This window comes from Pseudophryne corroboree, chromosome 6 (assembly GCF_028390025.1).
Source record: "Pseudophryne corroboree isolate aPseCor3 chromosome 6, aPseCor3.hap2, whole genome shotgun sequence".
Classification (NCBI taxonomy): Eukaryota; Metazoa; Chordata; class Amphibia; order Anura; family Myobatrachidae; genus Pseudophryne; species Pseudophryne corroboree.
The window spans coordinates 425,844,146-425,864,807 of record NC_086449.1 but is presented as its reverse complement, the minus strand read 5'-3'; the positions used below and the strand labels follow the sequence as shown (position 1 = coordinate 425,864,807).

Sequence of the window (20,662 nt, the reverse complement as noted above, 5' to 3'; positions counted from 1 at the left end):
TTAATCTGTACTGCCAGATAAGAATGCTAACCTCAGTATATAGTGATGATTAATCTTCAAAAAAAGTTGAAACATTATTAACTCAATATAGAATAAATCATCCAATATCACAAAATGCAGCACTTATATGTATACTGTATACAAAGGGTAAATAATAAACTCCAATATACAGAAATACAGTGATTATATGTATATACAAAATATTGACAACAAAAAGATTTAAAATGAGCCTCTCAGTGGGATTCTACTGTTGAACATGTGCCACTGGCATTAAATGTCCAATGAGGGCTCCTCAGTATAAATAATTGAATTGTACAATTTTTTGGAGGATTAAAGCCCTAGAGCTGCAAAAATCCACAATTCATATTTGGTTAATTTGCAATTCCAATTGTAAAGCGCAACAGAATATGCTGTGCTATATAAGAAACTAAATAAATAATTCCTGCTATTACCTTTCCCACTGCAAAATAAACATATGCCAAAGTGTTTTTTTGCTTTTTAACTGCTTATTTCAGCTGATTTGATAAAGTGAGTTTGAAAAGACAGGCTCATGAGCTCTCACTTCTGTATGACAGGGCATGTTTATCAATCACAATAATGGTCTGTGGGTTTTTACTTGTAACAATGGTGGTCATTCCGAGTTGTTCGCTCGCTGCTAATTTGAGCAGAATTGCTAATCGGCTAAAATCCGACAGTTCTGCGCATGCGTATGCACAGCAGGGCGCACGCGCTAATAATTTTACACAAAACTATGCTATTTTACTCACGGGCGAACAAAGCTTTTCAATCGCTCTGCTGATTGTAATGTGATTGACAGGAAGTGGGTGTTTCTGGGCGGAAACTGGCCGTTTTCAGGGAGTGTGCTAAAAAACGCAGGTGTGCCAGGTAAAAACGCAGGAGTGGCTGGCCGGACGCAGGGCGTGTTTGTGACGTCAAACCAGGAAGTAAACGGACTGAGGTGATCGCAGTCTAGGAGTAGGTAAACTGCAAGGAAATACTTAATAGCAGAATTGCTAATCTTTCGTTCGCTATTCTGCTATGCTAAGATACACTCCCAGAGGGCGGCGGCCTAGCGTGTGCAATGCTGCTAAAATCTGCTAGCGAGCGAACAACTCGGAATGAGGGCCAATATTGCAAAACATTTAAACCTTTGTGTTGCATCAAAGCTGATATGTTTCAATGTTATGTCAAACAGAGCATGTCAATGAATACAGTAGGATGATCTGTGCAAGAACATAGTGTCCCCGAGTCTTATACCCCAGTCCAGACCTCAATGCTGAAGTCAGGGGTTAATTATCTCTGGCAGGATCCTCTCCATTTATCTCAGTACCAACCTCCACATACTCTCTGACTCCCTTGATCATGATGTATTTAAACAGCTAGCTGATGAGCGGCAGAGCTCTCCAGAGGAAGGGGGTGGGGTGGCTTAGTGATGCCAGGAGGTATCAGAGAAAGATGGGACAGGGTTATATGGCATGCTTACTAAATTTGTGTGGATGGTTCAATTAGCAAGTATCTAAAAGCTTTGAAAATCATTGCATTTTCTTATGGGAAGCATAATGGATACACCATACTTGTTAAGCTGGCCATACACCTAAAGATTGTCTGGTTGGAGGGAAAATCTAGTATTATGTGGGAGCAAATGACAATTGACCATTTGATTTTCCCAGTTTGTCTGAACAACTGTTGACTGTGTTTTGGCATTTGGGAGAAAATGGTCGATTGTCATAGGCTCTCATACTCATTATTTATTATCCGCATAGTTTATTGTATTTACTGGTGATCAGAGCAGGGCCGTAACTAGGGGGGCGGGGGGGGGGGGATCGGGGGGCAAGGGGGCATGCGCCCTGGATGCAAGATTTGAGGGGGGCCACCAAGGAGTTACAGAGGAGCAGGGTTTTTTTTACCGGCAGTGCTGTGCTGCTCCAGTGAGACAGCAGACAGCTCCCAGGGCAATGTATCTGACCCACATGTCTGCTCGCAGCTGGCTCCGACACTGTGTGAGTGAGCTCCAGTACCTGGGATCGTGCAAAATTACTTCCTTGCCCCGGGTGATGAAAATCGTAGTTTCAGCCCTGATCAGAGTACATTTGATGAGCAAACTGGTCTATAATCTTCAAATACTAGAATTAAATGTAGGAGGTAAGTGGAAGAATTAGGAGGAAAATGATTAAAACTACTGTAGTTGCAGCTTATTGAATGTAGCTAACAGATCTGTAATGTTTCACAAAGGGCTCTCTAGAGGTGTAATTATATTTAAGGAGGGTTCAAATATTCCCTTGTTTTAGGAGCTGTAGTTAGTCATATTACAGTTTTAGTTCCAGATTTATTTGTGTTTTTCTCTCTAGAGGTGGATGCTCACATCGTACACAAGGAAAAGACGTACTGAATACAAATTTACCTGTGTATGCGTTAATGTAAAAACAGTATAATTTGAGCTAACTGTACATTAGGATTGTACATATATCTACTTACACTCCTTGATCGTGTAGAGAATGCAGAGCTGGGGCTTGAAAATGTTGGTAGTAAATACTAAGTTGCACTGCCATATATGTGCACAATATAATAATGTAGCAAAGTATAATTTAAACAAGAGAGAATAGTGTATTGATTTAGTAATATGTCACATTATCAATATATAATATATTTAAAATAACCCCAAATACAAATTAGATTATGTTAAACTAATTAGAAAATAAATATAAATTAAGTTCAAATAAATAGTATTGGTTTTCCTGCTGTAAAAATCAAATTGGAATCTGTAGGACTCTAAATGGAAATGTCAGTTAAGTCCTGTGAATGTAGACTATAGCTGTGACTAATGATCACCTGGATCTATCAGCCAGTCAGAAGCAGCTAGATAGCGCTGTTAATATTTAGATTATTTATTACAATTCATTTGTATTGCTTCAATCATACATTATTATGCAGCCCTAAATCATTGGAGTTTATAGTCTGGGCCGAGTTTGTCAAATGCCAATTAAACCACCAACATGATTTTTGTACTTTCGGAGAAGGCCAAAGCACTTGAAGGAAACCCATGTAAATACAGTGATAACTTGCTCAACACATATAGGTCCCATGACCCCAGCTCTGTGAGGTAGCAATACTAACTTTACCACCATGCTGCACAAAATTCAACTTGCAGTGGTAAAATAGCTCTCATTCTCATAGCATATTATTGCACTAGCCCCCACACAAATACACTTCCTAAAAGGCATATCTATGAATGCATCCACATCTAAATGTGCCACAACTACTTTAACCCAAGTTTACTGTGTACAGATGGCGGTCAGTCTGTCAAGTGTATATAATGATTGGTGTATAAAATACCAGATTGGTTCACCATTAGGAGGATGCTGTCATGATCGGCTCCTCTGGATCAGCTCACCTCATTAATTTGGTACCCTGGCGTGTCCTGTGCATCCCTGTGCCTGTCATGTCTTATGGCTCACCATGTGAATGCCATTCTCTGCATTGCCTCTGTTTTCAGTTTGACTGTTACTAAGCCCAGCACAGCATGGGCGCAGCCTCTTATCTCTTATCATGTGATAATTCCTGCACCTATCTGGTTCCTGCATTATTCCACGTGATCACTGCAGCCTATATGCTCCCAGTTCAGCTTATTTAAACCCTTCCAATTTACCAATGCATTGCCAGATCAACAAGCCAATACTGACTCCCTGGTTCCTGATCTGCAGCTATTCTACCGTATCACTCTGAGTACCCTGTATTCTCAGCGCTGCAGGAACTCTCATTGTGCTTCTCATCTGTGGTGCTTCAGCTATTCCAAAACATCAGTGTGCTCCTGCCTGCTTCTCTGAAGGGTTACTATAAGCTCCTGTTGCACTACTAATCAGAATAGATGGTTAAATCAAAATAATTGAGTTACTAATTTTGTCACCTGTGCTCAAGCCTTGATATCACTAACACCTAAACTGTTAAGGGGGGTACACATGGAGAGATCTGTGCTTACATTCTAAGCAATCTGACTTTTTTTGAGATTTTTGCAAATGTATTAAAAATAAAAAACTAAGAAATCACATGTACATAAGTATTCATAGCCTTTGCCATGAAGCTCAAAATTGAGCTGAGGTGCATCCTTTTTCCACTGATCATCCTTGAGATATTCCTACAGCTTAATTAGAGTCCACCTGTGGTAAATTCAGTTGATTGGACATGATTTGGAAAGGCACACACCTGTCTATACAAGGTCCCACACTTGACAGTGCATGTCTGAGCACAAACCAAGCATGAAGTCAAATGAATTGTCTGTAGAACTCTGAGACCAGTCTGAAGCACAAATCTGGTGAAGGGTACAGAAAAATATCTGCTGTTTTGAAGGTCCCAATGAGCACAGTGACCTCCATCATCCGTAAATGGAAGAAGTTCAGAACCACCAGGACTCGAGGAGCTGGCCGGCCGTTTAAACTGAGCCATCGGTGGAGAAGGGCCCTAGTCAGGGAGGCAGCCAGGAACCCAATGGTCACACAGGAGAACCTTCCAGAAGGACAACCATCTCTGCAGCAATCCACCAATCAGGCCTGTATGGTAGAGTGGCCAGACGGAAGCCACTCCTTAGTAAAAAAGCACATGGCAGCCCGCCTGGAGTTTACCAGAATGCACCTGAAGGACTCTCAGACCATGAAAACAAAATTCTCTGGTCTGATGAGACAAAGATTGGACTCTTTGGTTTGAATGCCAGGTGTCATGTTTGGAGGAAACCAGGCACCGTTCATCACCAGGCCAATACCATCCCTACAGTGAAGCATGGTGGTGGTAGCATCATGCTGTGGGGATGTTTATCAGCGGCAGGAACTGGAGAAAAGTCATGATGGAGGGAAAGATGAATGTAGCAATGTACAGAGACATCCTGGATGAAAACCTGCTCCAGAGTGCTCTTGACCTCAGACTGGCGCTATGGTACATCTTTCAGCAGGACAGCGACCCTTAGCACACAGCCAAGATAGCAAAGGAGTGGCTTCAGGACAACTCTGGGAATGTCCTTGAGTGGCCCAGCCAGAGCCCAGACTTTAATCCGATTGAACATCTCTGGAGAGATCTGAAAATGGCTGTGCACCGGCGCTTCCCATCCAACCTGATGGAGCTTGAGAGGTGCTTCAAAGAGGAATGGTCAAAACTGCCCAAAGATAGGTGTGCCAAGCTTATGGCATCAGATTCAAATAGACTGGAGGCTGTAATTGCTGCCAGAGGTGCATCAACAAAGTATTTAACAAAGGCTGTGAATACTTTTGTATATGTGATTTCTTAGTTTTTTATGTTTAATAAATTTGCAAAAATCTGAAAACTTTTTCACGTTGTCATTATGGGGTATTGTGTGTAGAATTTGGAGGGAAAAATAAGATTTTACTTACCGATAAATCTATTTCTCGTAGTCCGTAGTGGATGCTGGGACTCCGTAAGGACCATGGGGAATAGCGGCTCCGCAGGAGACAGGGCACAAGAATAAAAGCTTTAGGATCAGGTGGTGTGCACTGGCTCCTCCCCCTATGACCCTCCTCCAAGCCTCAGTTAGGATACTGTGCCCGGACGAGCGTACATAATAAGGAAGGATATTGAATCCCGGGTAAGACTCATACCAGCCACACCAATCACACCGTACAACTTGTGATCTGAACCCGGTTAACAGTATGATAACAACGAAGGAGCCTCTGAAAAGATGGCTCACAACAACAATAACCCGATTTAGTTAACAATAACTATGTACAAGTATTGCAGACAATCCGCACTTGGGATGGGCGCCCAGCATCCACTACGGACTACGAGAAATAGATTTATCGGTAAGTAAAATCTTATTTTCTCTGACGTCCTAGTGGATGCTGGGACTCCGTAAGGACCATGGGGATTATACCAAAGCTCCCAAACGGGCGGGAGAGTGCGGATGACTCTGCAGCACCGAATGAGAGAACTCCAGGTCCTCCTCAGCCAGGGTATCAAATTTGTAGAATTTAGCAAACGTGTTTGCCCCTGACCAAGTAGCTGCTCGGCAAAGTTGTAAAGCCGAGACCCCTCGGGCAGCCGCCCAAGATGAGCCCACTTTCCTTGTGGAATGGGCTTTTACAGATTTTGGCTGTGGCAGGCCTGCCACAGAATGTGCAAGCTGAATTGTACTACAAATCCAACGAGCAATAGTCTGCTTAGAAGCAGGAGCACCCAGCTTGTTGGGTGCATACAGGATAAACAGCGAGTCAGACTTTCTGACTCCAGCCGTCCTGGAAACATATATTTTCAGGGCCCTGACAACGTCAAGTAACTTGGAGTCCTCCAAGTCCCTAGTAGCCGCAGGCACCACAATAGGTTGGTTCATGTGAAAAGCAGAAACCACCTTAGGGAGAAATTGAGGACGAGTCCTCAATTCTGCCCTGTCAGAATGAAAAATTAAGTAAGGGATTTTATATGATAAAGCCGCCAATTCTGACACACGTCTGGCTGAAGCCAGGGCTAACAGCATCGTCACCTTCCATGTGAGATATTTTAAGTCCACCGTGGTGAGTGGTTCAAACCAATGTGACTTAAGGAACCTCAAAACAACATTGAGATCCCAAGGTGCCACTGGAGGCACAAAAGGAGGTTGTATATGCAGTACCCCTTTTACAAATGTCTGAACTTCAGGTACTGAAGCCAGTTCTTTCTGGAAGAAAATCGACAGGGCCGAAATTTGAACCTTAATGGACCCTAATTTTAGGCCCATAGACAGTCCTGTTTGCAGGAAATGGAGGAAACGACCCAGTTGAAATTCCTCTGTAGGGGCCTTCTTGGCCTCACATCACGCAACATATTTTCGCCAAATGCGGTGATAATGTTTTGCGGTTACATCCTTCCTGGCTTTGACCAGGGTAGGGATGACTTCATCTGGAATGCCTTTTTCCTTCAGGATCCGGCGTTCAACCGCCATGCCGTCAAACGCAGCCGCGGTAAGTCTTGGAACAGACAAGGCCCCTGCTGGAGCAGGTCCTGTCTTAGAGGTAGAGGCCACGGGTCTTCCGTGAGCATCTCTTGAAGTTCCGGGTACCAAGTCCTTCTTGGCCAATCCGGAACCACGAGTATCGTTCTTACTCCTCTCCTTCTTATGATTCTCAGTACTTTTGGTATGAGAGGCAGAGGAGGGAACACATACACTGACTGGTACACCCACGGTGTCACCAGAGCGTCCACCGCTATTGCCTGAGGGTCCCTTGACCTGGCGCAATATCTGTCTAGTTTTTTGTTTAGACGTGACGCCATCATGTCCACCTTTGGTTTTTCCCAACGGTTTACAATCAGGTGGAAGACTTCTGGGTGAAGTCCCCACTCTCCCGGGTGAAGGTCGTGTCTGCTGAGGAAGTCTGCTTCCCAGTTGTCCACTCCCGGAATGAACACTGCTGACAGAGCTATCACATGATTTTCCGCCCAGCGAAGAATCCTTGCAGCTTCTGCCATTGCCCTCCTGCTTCTCGTGCCGCCCTGTCTGTTTACGTGGGCGACTGACGTGATGTTGTCCGATTGGATCAATACCGCCTGACCCTGAAGCAGGGGTCTCGCTTGACTTAGGGCATTGTAAATGGCCCGTAGTTCCAGAATGTTTATATGAAGAGATGTTTCCATGCTTGACCACAAGCCCTGGAAGTTTTTTCCCTGTGTGACTGCTCCCCAGCCTCTCAGGCTTGCATCCGTGGTCACCAGGATCCAATCCAGAATGCCGAATCTGCGGCCCTCTAGAAGATGAGCACTCTGCAACCACCACAGGAGGGACACCCTTGTCTTTGGTGACAGGGTTATCCGCTGCTGCATCTGAAGATGCGAACCGGACCATTTGTCCAGTAGATCCCACTGAAACGTTCTTGCATGGAATCTTCCGAATGGAATTGCTTCGTAAGAAGCCACCATTTTTCCCAGGACCCTCGTGCACTGATGCACTGACACCTGGCCTGGTTTTAGGAGGTTCCTGACTAGCTCGGATAACTCCTTGGCCTTCTCCTCCGGGAGAAAAACCTTCTTCTGGACTGTGTCCAGAATCATTCCTAGGAACAGAAGACGTGTCGTTGGAATCAGCTGCGATTTTGGAATATTTAGGATCCACCTGTGCTGACGTAACACTATCTGAGATAGTGCTACTCCGACTTCTAACTGTTCCCTGGACCTTGCCCTTATCAGGAGATCGTCCAAGTAAGGGATAATTAATACGCCTTTTCTTCGAAGAAGAATCATCATTTCGGCCATTACCTTGGTAAAGACCCGAGGTGCCGTGGACAACCCAAACGGCAGCGTCTGAAACTGATAATGACAGTCTTGTACTACAAACCTGAGATACCCTTGGTGAGAAGGGTAGATTGGGACGTGGAGATAAGCATCTTTGATGTCCAGAGACACCATATAGTCCCCTTCTTCCAGGTTCGCTATCACCGCTCTGAGTGATTCCATCTTGAATTTGAACCTTTTTATGTAAGTGTTCAAGGATTTCAGATTTAAAATTGGTCTCACCGAGCCGTCCGGCTTCGGTACCACAAACAGCGTGGAATAATACCCCTTTCCTTGTTGTAGGAGGGGTACCTTGATTATCACCTGCTGGGAATACAGCTTGTGAATGGCTTCCAGAACTGCCTCCCTGTCGGAGGGAGACTTTGGCAGAGCAGACTTCAGGAACCGGAGAGGGGGAAACGCCTCGAATTCCTGTTTGTACCCCTGCGATACTACCTCTAGAATCCAGGGATCCACTTGCGAGTGAGCCCACTGCGCGTTGAAATTCTTGAGACGGGCCCCCACCAAGTCTGAGTCTGCTTGTAAAGCCCCAGCGTCATGCTGAAGACTTGGCAGAAGCAGGGGAAGGCTTCTGATCCTGGGAAGCGGCTGCATGGTGCAGTCTTTTTCCCCTTCCTCTGCCCCGGGGCAGAAAGGAATGGCCTTTTGCTCGCTTGTATTTATGGGAACGAAAGGACTGAGTTTGAAAAGACGGTGTCTTTTTCTGTTGATGTGAAGTGACCTGGGGTAAGAAGGTGGACTTTCCAGCCGTTGCCGTGGCCACCAGGTCCGAAAGACCAGCCCCAAATAACTCTTCCCCTTTATACGGCAATACTTCCATATGTCGTTTGGAATCCGCATCCCCTGACCACTGACGCGTCCATAACGTTCTTCTGGCAGAGATGGACATAGCACTTACTCTTGATGCCAGGGTGCAAATATCCCTCTGTGCATCACGCATATATAGTAATGCATCTTTCAAATGCTCTATAGTTAACAATATATTGTCCCTATCCAGGGTATCAATATTTTCAGTCAGGGAATCCGACCACGCGACTCCAGCACTGCACATCCAGGCTGAAGCGATTGCTGGTCGCAGTATAACACCAGTATGTGTGTATATACTTTTTAGGATATTTTCCAGCCTTCTATCAGCTGGTTCTTTGAGGGTGGCCGTATCAGGAGACGGTAACGCTACTTGTTTAGATAAACGTGTGAGCGCCTTATCTACCCTAGGGGGTGTTTCCCAACGTGTCCTAACCTCTGATGGGAAAGGATATAGTGCCAATAATTTATTAGAAATTAGCAGTTTTTTGTCGGGAGAAACCCACGCTTTATCACAAACCTCATTCAATTCATCTGACTCAGGAAAAACTATTGGTAGTTTTTTCACCCCCCACATAATACCCTTCTTAGTGGTATTTGTAGTGTCAGAAATGTGCAATGCTTCCTTCATTGCCGTGATCATGTAACGTGTGGCCCTACTGGACATTACGTTCGACTCATCACCGTCGACACTAGACTCAGTATCTGTGTCTGGGTCTGTGTCGACCCACTGAGGTAACGGGCGTTTTAGGGCCCCTGACGGTGTCTGAGACGCCTGGACAGGCACTAATTGATTTGCCGGCTGTCTCATGTCGTCAACAGTTTTTTGCAAAGTGTTGACATTATCACTTAATTGTTTGAACACGATCATCCAGTCAGGTGTCGACTCCCTAGGGGGTGACATCACTAACGCAGGCAATTGCTCCGCCTCCACATCATTTTCCTCCTCATACATGTCGACACACACGTACCGACACACAGCACACACACCGGGAATGCTCTGATAGAGGACAGGACCCCACGAGCCCTTTGGAGAGACAGAGGGAGAGTCTGCCAGCACACACCCAGCGCTATATATATATATATACAGGGATAACCTTATATAAGTGTTATTCCCTTATAGCTGCTGTTTATATTGTCATTTGCTGCCAATAGTGCCCCCCCTTCTCTTTTTTACCCTGATTCTGAAGCAGGACTGCAGGGGAGAGTCAGGGAGCCGTCCTTCCAGCGGAACTGTGAGGGAAAATGGCGCTTGTGTGCTGAGGAGATAGGCTCCGCCCCTTCACGACGTCCTTATCTCCCGCTCTTTTGTGTAAAAATGGCAGGGGTTAAAATACATCCATATAGCCCAGGAGCTATATGTGATGTATTCTTTTGCCACCTAAGGTATTATCATTTATATTGCGTCTCAGGGCGCTCCCCCCCCAAGCGCCCTGCACCCTCAGTGACCGGAGTGTGAAGTGTGCTGAGAGCAATGGCGCACAGCTGCGGTGCTGTGCGCTACCTTAGTCTGAAGACAGGATTGTCTTCTGCCGCCGATTTCACCGGACCTCTTTGTCTGGCTCTGTAAGGGGGACGGCGGCGCGGCTCCGGTGACCCATCCAGGCTGTACCTGTGATCGTCCCTCTGGAGCTAATGTCCAGTAGCCTAAGAAGCCCAATCCACTCTGCACGCAGGTGAGTTCGCTTCTTCTCCCCTTAGTCCCACGATGCAGTGAGCCTGTTGCCAGCAGGACTCACTGAAAATAAAAAACCTAAATTAAACTTTTATTCTAAGCAGCTCAGGAGAGCCACCTAGCCTGCACCCTTCTCGTTCGGGCACAAAAATCTAACTGAGGCTTGGAGGAGGGTCATAGGGGGAGGAGCCAGTGCACACCACCTGATCCTAAAGCTTTTATTCTTGTGCCCTGTCTCCCGCGGAGCCGCTATTCCCCATGGTCCTTACGGAGTCCCAGCATCCACTAGGACGTCAGAGAAAAAATCATTTATTCCAGGTAGGATTAAGGCTGTAACACAACAAAATGTGGAAAAAGTGTAGCGCTGTGAATACTTTCCAGGTGCACTGTATGTAAAACATGCACTGTTGGGGGTCTCTATGGACTGGAGTTGTGAAACACTGGTTTACAGATTAGTCCAGAGTTTCCCAGTCTCTGCCATTACAGTTTATGTTTTAGGGATATCCATGCTTGATCACAGGTGACTTAATTAGTACCTCAGTCAATTTGATCTAATCATCAGGACTGAAGCATGGATATTCCTAAAACCTAGACTATAATGGGGGAGTTTGTGAAATTCTGGATAAAACCATTACCATCTTTTCTGTTATAATCTGCTCTGTTGCTAATAAGACAGAACAGCCTGTTACAGATGATTTCCAATACACTGTTGCTGCAGTCGCGCTAAACATCTCATCTGAGATCTCCAGGTCCCGAGTGTCTTTTTCACCTGATTGTGCATCTTAATCACAATGTGATGTGACAAAACCACTTCACGAGACTGCACTGATCAGTTTGCTATGTGACATTTGGATATATCGCTGTGCAACTTGAATATGTAATCACAGTTCTATGATGTAGCGAATGCGTATTTTTCTCATGCCAAGTTCCTTTGTGCTTCATATACAGATTTGCACACAGATATACAAGTGTTGGATATCAAATATCGTGGACCAGTTTTGTTGCATCACATTGTGGAAGCACATTCAGGTGAAAAAGATGCTACACCGCTCAGTGCAGTTCACTCGCTCCACATGGCATATTGAGGCTAGGTGTATAAGGACAACTCTACATTAGTTCAGTGTTCAGAGACTGCAGGGTCTATTTACTATGAATCATTTTATAGGTAATCTTAAAGTACAATTCTAGGGTGCATTGTCGAGTCTAAATCAAGAAAATGCTGAAACATGGTGGAGTACATGTTCTGATAAGATACAATAATTAAATAGAACATGTATATGCCACAATGCATAAGTTTAATATTGGCCAAGTCATAAATGTTTGTGCCTTTCCCTGTAAAATTCTGCTATCTACTGACCTTTCACTGTTCATGTGTCTCTGGGTAATTGATTTGACCTTTGCTCTCTACTATTTTAAATTTATACACAAGAGATATATGAATACAAATATGAGATTCGTCATTCTTCACATTGAATGGTAATCCTTTTTAGGTAAATGGAAGAAGAGATGACCAATTCTATAATACATAATTCTTCCTTCTTGAAGATTAGCTTCAGAGACATTACCAGTATTTTATGTTGCTTTCTCCAGTTAATTTAGGTTAATTAAAATCACTTTTATAATAAATCCCATGAAAAAGTTATCATAATTTAAGGTAAAGGATTGTACTGTGCTGTAAATTTATGTTGATCTTTATTTTCATAATCTTAAACTACTAAAATTGAGAGAGATGAATATTGAGGTGTATTAACATTAAAAGGTTTTTTTTTTAAGATACTTTTATATCTGTTAAAATAATGACCCAGACTTCTCCCAAGTGGTATAAATATAGTATTACGTAGAATGAGAACATACTTGCTGTAGCGTGAAATGACATCAATAAGATTTGTGTCATTGGTTACATCAAATAACATACAAAAAGTATACAATATTATAATAAAAGAAAAAATTGAAAAGAAATAGGGTGCACTTAAAAAATGAATGGCCCAAAAAAACAAAAAGCTGTAGTCTAAAATCCAGTTATCCCCAAAGATAGGGTTAGGGCACACCATCAAAGATTTTCTGTCCAAGCTCCATTGCCTTTTACAGTGAACAGATGGTGAATGGAAGTACTGAAGAGGATCATTAATTCCTAGGACGTGACACAATGTCTGTTCACACACACTGTAAAATAATGTGACTGACAGTGGGCAAGACAAAAATAAGTAATGTTCATTTTTTTTTTTTTTTTGTAGAACAGGTGTTTTCAAGCTGTAGTAAATGTATTACCGCAAACTAAATCAGTGGTATTTCAGTCTGCTGCACTTATCTAATCATATGAGCATATATGGTACACATTTGTGGAGTTGAGGGGGTTCTTTGTACAGGTAATCTGGAAAATTGTAAACCTTGATTTTGAGAAATATTTATTCCTGTGTATAATTGTGGGATTCGTTAACTCACTGATTCCACCAGAAGTAGGTATTTTCTATAGCTATCAATAGGACATATTTTTTATATTTATTTGATTGCAGTCTGAAAACATTGCTCCCCTTATTACAGAAACTCTAGGGGTCCATTGATATGCAGTACCAATATACTTTCAGGAATTATTTAGTTTATGACTATGGTAATGTGAGCTAAAGTATCTAAACTCACAGGTAAGTTTGCTCTCAATTTAGAAATACAGTACATAAATATATGACCCAAAGTAGGGGTTGTTATCATGTAGTGCAGGACCACCAGAGCAGAGATGCCTTGCCGTGGCTGGTGGCTTACCATATGTGTGCAGATGTATGTAACGGAGATCTCTGCATGTTTGTATCATGTAAGATGTATGTCTCTTTTTCTGGCTTATTGCAGTATGCTGAGGGAATTTGTTTTGTTGTTATCTTGCATATAATATCAGTGGATTCCACGTAGACGTTGTAATTTCTATTACGATAGTTATGTGAATTTGGGATAATTAAATTTAATAAAAAATGATGTGTAAATTTAAAGGTAAATTGTGAAAAATGTTATGCATGTACACATAATTCCTTTCCATGCTGTCTTTGTAGATGATCAGGTGTTGTTTTTTGTCTCCATACTGTAGCATAGCTGTCAATCAGATGGGAATACCATTTATTTCCATGGTACAGAGGGTAGTGAATTCAACTTTGCCACAACAAGAGATGTTGATCTGTCTACTGAGGACATCCAGGATCAGTGGTCGGAAGAATTTGAGAGCCAGCCCCCTGGGTGAGTGCTTCTCTACAACTTATTTAGTAAATGCTATTATACTGCAGAGTTCAGGAAGACACCATATGTAAACAGAGGAGGACATTACAGTTAAATGACAAACGTGTTAATGTAATTTCTCTTTTGTGATGTTATGCCTCATATTGTGTCTCTTTGTATTTGTTAACATAGGGTAGCTTAAATTTCTGCTCCTTCTGATGAGAGGAGCTGAACATATAGGATTGTTCGATGTTAAATGTCAGCTAGCCAAGTACAGCACCTGATTGTGCCACCAAACACAAACACCAGCTTATGTATAGTGGTAGAACATATTGTGCTGAAATATAATGAGTGGAAAATGCACATTTGAAGAAGTGCCCTGGAATAAAGGATGCCCACAGTGTGTTTTTAGCTCCAGAAATCATGTTATTTTTATACATTCTCTGAGATGGTAATGATTAGACTCAGGCAGTCTTTGGAGCCAGCTTGGTATCATACATTAATCAATGCAATTATAATGCACAATAATAACTCAATACCCAATGCTATTCCCTTACTGACAATGCTTATTTACAATATAAATGAGTCATAAGTAAAATTTTTAGATTTAAGTATTTTAGTCAAGAAAGGCAAAAACATAATTAAAGAGGCCATCCATAGTAATTGGGCCTTGTGATGTTTCTATTATTGTTGGTAAGTGCTTCTCCTCAGTTGCACCATAAGCCAATATGCAAGTCCTACAAATTGTCTGCAGAGATCTTAGCCCTTAGTTTGAAACGGCAAAGGGTCTAGAACACAGGTTCTCAAACTCGGTCCTCAGGAGCCCACACAGTTCATGTTTTGCAGGTCACCTGTAGATTTTTAAAATGTGACAGTTGGTGATAACACAGTGCACCTGCTAGGTGACATGGAAAACGTGAACCGTGTGGGGTCCTGAGGACGGAGTTTGAGAACCACTAGTCTAGAAGATCATATAAGGGAGATCTAAGCAATATAAGTTTAACAGAATTAATATATAACCAGCTGATGTGCCCAGATTAAGCCGGGCTAAGGTTTCCTGGCAGAACATTTTACCACTTTTTGCCCTCCTTAGGAGTCGAATTCTAGAAAAATCCCTGTTCATTGGATTGCTGCAAATAACTGTCCCAGTTTCCAGACAACCCATCAGGTCACATGTTCCAGGTCACCCAGCAGGTGCACAGGGAGCATTCTCCAACTGTCACATTTTTCAGAGCACAATGGTGATGCATTGTAAATGGCAGGCAGACATTCTGCCACATAACTCTGAAACAAAGCAAACAATTACAACATTAATATTTTTCTGCACATCTACAAACTAAGACCTTTGATTTGGTATATGATGTGCCCTGCTCAGACGATTGCATCATAGAAATATGTCACTAGTAAAAGTCATACTTCTGCTATTAATATATAGATACAGTAAATTAATTCAGAAAACCTAAATAAACATTATTTTAAAACTTTGAGAGCAGTGCCAGAGGTTGGGCAGAACGTTAAATGGGTGTCGCTGGCACAGCAATATATTCTTCTAACCCCCCCCCCATCATTTTTCACTGTCATTTTATTTTTACTTTTTTTATTACAAAGGTAAAAACTAGTGATGAGGGCACAGGGCATGGTGCCATTTTGTTAATGCAGAGAAAGAAATTATATCTAAAAGTTACAATATAGTCATAATTCTATTTTAAATTAACACACCTAATTGTCGCATAGAAATGAAAATCAAGATACAGAAATCAAGACACAAATTTATAAAATGTATTTAGCAATAAAAGATTAAAATAAAAACATAGCAAGCCTAAACTAAACACGCCAATGACATAACAGAAAACAAGGTTGTTGTTTCCATTTTTATTTGTGTAGCAATGAATTGTGAGTGCTTTGTAGCATCTGTGATAAGTGTTGCAAAACATGGTGCATTAAATTCAATGAAGCTTATTTTTATTATTTAATCATTTGCTTTTATTCTGGATGGATCTTACATGGCCTACATTTAAATTCTAGGTTAGTGCTTGGGTCAATGGAGAGACATATACTTCAGTTAAAGTAAATGGAGCATATTTAAAACCAGTGAACCATAGAGTGTGTGGCAATCATAATTGACTGCTAAGTAAATCAAGCCTTTATTTTAACCATGCTATACTTGAAGAGCTTCTTTCCCCAATGGACGTTTCTTTTCTTCCACTGTGGGATTTAAATGCCACTTAGAGTTGTGTCTTCCAAATTATAAAGTAGTAATGTGCATAAAGCATTGGATGTCATTGACCCATAGGTTCTAATAATATTCAGTAGACTACTGCAAAGATTCACAGTAAGTCACAACAATACCTGCCACTCTAAGTCAGAGGACACATTATCTAAGATAAAGAAGGCGAAGAGGTGGCAGCAGTAAATTTGCAGATCTCCTTCCACTGCCAACTACACTTCTCATCAAACATATTGTACAATACTAAAGAAGACAATATCTACAGTAATAGAGCAAACAACTTCAGTAAAAGCAGACACTCTTTGAAATTAGTGTCACTGCCTAAAATATTCTGGCCCAGATTTATCAAGCCTTGGAAATTGCATGGTGATAAAGTACAAACCAATCAGCTCATAACTGTCATTTTTCAAACACAACCTGTACAACGGCAGCTAGGAGCTGTTTGGGTGGTACCAGTGGCGTGCGGTGAGGTCAGTGACTGGTGAGGCACTGGCCTATAGCGGACAACACCCCCCCCCCAACACACACAAACAAACAAACAAACAAACACACACACACACACACACACACACACACACACACACACACAAAGTATAAGGTTCACCTTATTTAAGCAAAACCATCACCAGGCAGACCCAGCCAGGGGGAGTAACGTTATAGCAGAGGAGACACTCAGTATGGGGTCCCCCTTCCATAACATTGAACACCCCCAAAACCAGTCAGCCTAGAGCTGGAATTCCTCAGAAAGTGAGGACCACAAAAATGAACATGCCCCCCTCATGAGCAACAACCAGCTATGCCCCACACGGTATCCGGTTGATAGATAGACAGTGTCTAGTTAAACAGTCAATAGATAGACACCATAAGTTATACAGACATAAGGTCGACAGGGTCAAAAGGTCGACATGAAAAATATAGACAGTATAAAAGGTCGACAGGGTCAAAAGGTTGGCATGAAAATGGTCGGCATAAAAAAGATAGACAATTTAAAAAAAAAAAATTAACAAATGTTTTGACTATTTCATACCTTCTCTATCCATGGGGGTAATTCCAAGTTGATCACAGAAGGAATTTTTTTAGCAGTTGGGCAAAACCATGTGCACTGCAGGGGGGGCAGATATAACATTTGCAGAGAGGCAGATATAACATTTGCAGAGAGAGTTAGATTTGGGTGGGTTATTTTGTTTCTGTGCAGGGTAAATACTGGCTGCTTTATTTTTACACTGCAAATTAGATTGCAGATTGAACACACCCCACCCAAATCTAACTCTCTCTGCACATGTTATATCTGACCCCCCCCCCCCCCTGCAGTGCACATGGTTTTGTCCAATTGCTACCAAAATTCCTGCTGCGATCAACTTGGAATTACCCCCCATGTCGGCATAGAGTTGGTTATAAACCTTGTGGCAAGCCACTGAGCCTGAATCATGGCACGCGAAGTGAGCCCCGCGAAGGGATGCCTTTCTACAATTGGGGGTCCCAGATGACAAAACTATCCACACAACCCACAAAAATGAAAAAAACATGGTGTCTACCTTTTTTGTGTCGGCCATTTTCATGTCGACCTTTTTCATGCCAACCTAATGTCTGTCTAACATATTGGGGGAAATTCAAATGTTTGAAAAGTCGGTTGGGTGTCTGTTTTTTCCTGTCTATTAAATAGGAAAAAACAGAGTCCCAACTGACTTTTCAAACATTTGAATCTCCCCCATTGTGTTTATCTATTGACTGCCTAACTAGACACTGTCTATCTATCAACCCACACCCGCCCCACACCCCTGGTGGCGGTGGGTGTGGGGTTCATAGTAGGACAATATTGTTCTTTACAGGCGGCCTACAGGACCAAGCAAGCTTGTGCCAGCATGCCGACACTTGGAGAACCACAAGTGCCAGCATGCTCGGACACTAAGGCGCCCGCTGGCACCCGTAGTCCACCTGTAAAGAAAATAATAAAATAAAAACACAACACCTGATGTTTGAATAGTTTATTATACTGCATCTTCACCTGGGGGCTGCGGCCTTGAAGCTCTTTTTTTATGGCCGCCGCCTCTCCAGGGCTTCCGGCGTCTTCACCTGGGGGTGGCGGCCTTTAAGCTCTTTTTCATGGCTGCCGCTTCCCCAGGGCTTCCAGGGTCTTCTATCTTCGGGAGCTCTTGCCTGCTCCCTCCCCGCCGGTGGACTGACAGCCGCTGCCTCGTCGCTGACTTATATCAGCCAGTTGAGGGGGCGGGGTCATGACGCGACGAGCCGTGATTGGCTCGCGGCAGCCATCTTTAAATGAAAAAATTACACTAAGGCGCCATTTTTTAAATGGGTATCTGGCTATCCGCTCACACTGCCGAACTCTGCAGAATGGCTGGCAAGGACTGGATTCTTTCAAATCCAGGTCCGCCGCCAGCCACACTTTCTCTGCCGGGTTCCGACGCCACGAATGTCCACAACACCCGCCGTGTCACGCTGCAGCATGTGCCCGCAGGCCAGCGGAACCACTGTTCCAATCACATTTGTGGGACTGACAGGGGTGTGCATTCATGTGGGCTAAATGCATACCCCTGTCATTGAGGCACATCTATAGGTGCTGCTTTTTTAATGGGCTTTTACAGCTCATGGCTTGGCCCTGTCCCCTGCCCATCCCCTGATACCCAAACTTTACATTGTCAGTGGGAGGCACCTCTCCCGCTGCCTCCCATCCCCATGTTCAGGCATATTCATAGAGGGGAAATGATTAGAATAATTCATAGAAGAGAATCTGTGTTATAAATATCTTCTTTGTATTATTTTAATCCCCTGACTGCACGTCCCTGGTTGGTACTTTATCACCTTGCAATGTATCACTCTCCAAGGATTGATAAATCTGGGCCTAAGCCTATGTGCACACTATACAATTAGCTGTTAGGAATGAAAATTTGGTAATGGATGAGAGCAAATGGCAATCGACCATTTGCTCGCAAAAACTGCAAAATGTACAAAAACAGTCATTAAGTTAGTTAAATTTGTGTTTAACCAATTTGTATGAACGACAGGTATTGTTAATTCCTCATACGTCCTAGAGGATGCTGGGGATGCTTCAAGAACCATGGGGTATAGACGGGATCCGCAGGAGACATGGGCACACTATAAGACTTTGAATGGGTGTGAACTGGCTCCTCCCTCTATGTCCCTCCTCCAGACTCCAGTTAGATTCTGTGCCCAGTGAGACTGGATGCACACTGAGGAGCTCTCCAGAGTTTCTCTGAAAAATACTTTATTAGGTTTGTTATTTTCAGGGAGACCTGCTGGCTACAGGCTCCCTGCATCGTGGGAGTGAGGGGAGAGAAGCAGACCTACTTCTTAAGAGTTCAAGGGCTCTGTTTCTTAGGCTACTGGACACCATTAGCTCCAGAGGGTTCGATCACTACGGTACGCCTAGCTGCTCATTCCCGGAGCCGCGCCGTCACCCCCCTCACAAAGCAGGAAGATAGAAGCCGGGTGAGTATGAGAAGATCAGAAGATTCAGTGATGGCAGAAGAGGTACCGCGCAGCGGCCGCACTGCGCGCCATGCTCCCACACAACACAGCACTGCTGGGTGCAGGGGGGGTGCCCTGGGCAGCATGAACACCTCAAATCAGACTGGCATGAGTTATAACAGTGCCCCGGGCACTAGTTAAGGGACCCCCGCCAGTATAAACATATACGGGACTGAAGCGCGCCATGTAGTGGGCGGGGCTTAGCCCACACAACTCTGACCAGTGCCATTTTCTCTCCTCAGAAGCTGCAGAGACGCTGGCCCTGTCCTCCACACTGCTGTACAAGTAACAGGGTGCAAAACGGAGAAGGGGGCACAAATAATTTGGTGCTGATTTGTATATATACAAAGCGCTAACAGGTCTGGGCAGTCATTTTACTGGCCTCAGTACCGGGATAGGCGCTGGCAGAACTCTCTCTGTGTCTCTCTTGCAGGCTTTATTGTGGGTCTGTCTCCTATAGCCCCAGTGTGGTTGTGGGTGTCGGTACGTGTGTGTCGACATGTCTGAGGCTGAATGCTCTTCCCAGGAGAAGGCTGGAGTGGGGACAAAAAATACTGTGAGAGTGACTGTGTCTGCACCGCCGACGGATGATTGGGTGAATATGTTGAGTGTTTTAAACACAAATGTGACTAAGTTGACTAAGAGATTTGATAAATCTGAGTCTAAGAACCAGACATGGAGGAAATCCATGGAAGATGCTTTGTCACAGGCCCAGACTCCTTCGGGGTCACAGAAACGTGCATTTACCCAGATATCAGATACAGATACCGACACGGACTCTGATTCCAGTGTCGACTATAGTGATGCCAGATTACATCCAAAACTGGCTTAGAGTGTTCAGTACATGATTGTGGCGATAAAAGACGTATTACATATCACTGAGGACCCTGCTGTTCCTGATACTAGGGTCTGTATGTTTAAAGGAAAGAAACCTGAGGTAACGTTTCCTCCCTCTCATGAACTGAACGCTCTTTTTGAAAAGGCTTGGGAAA

General features: G+C 43.5%; 1 protein-coding gene across 4 annotated transcripts in view; it reads left to right on the top strand.

Moving 5' to 3' along the window:
* RELN (reelin) overlaps positions 1-20,662 on the top strand; it is an 856,893-nt gene that overhangs the window by 446,912 nt on the left and 389,319 nt on the right. For all 4 annotated transcript variants that reach the window (XM_063927014.1, XM_063927013.1, XM_063927012.1 and 1 more), the window contains exon 11: positions 13,812-13,957. In XM_063927014.1, the coding sequence (XP_063783084.1) occupies positions 13,812-13,957 (146 nt within the window). The remainder of the gene's footprint in view (positions 1-13,811; positions 13,958-20,662) is intronic.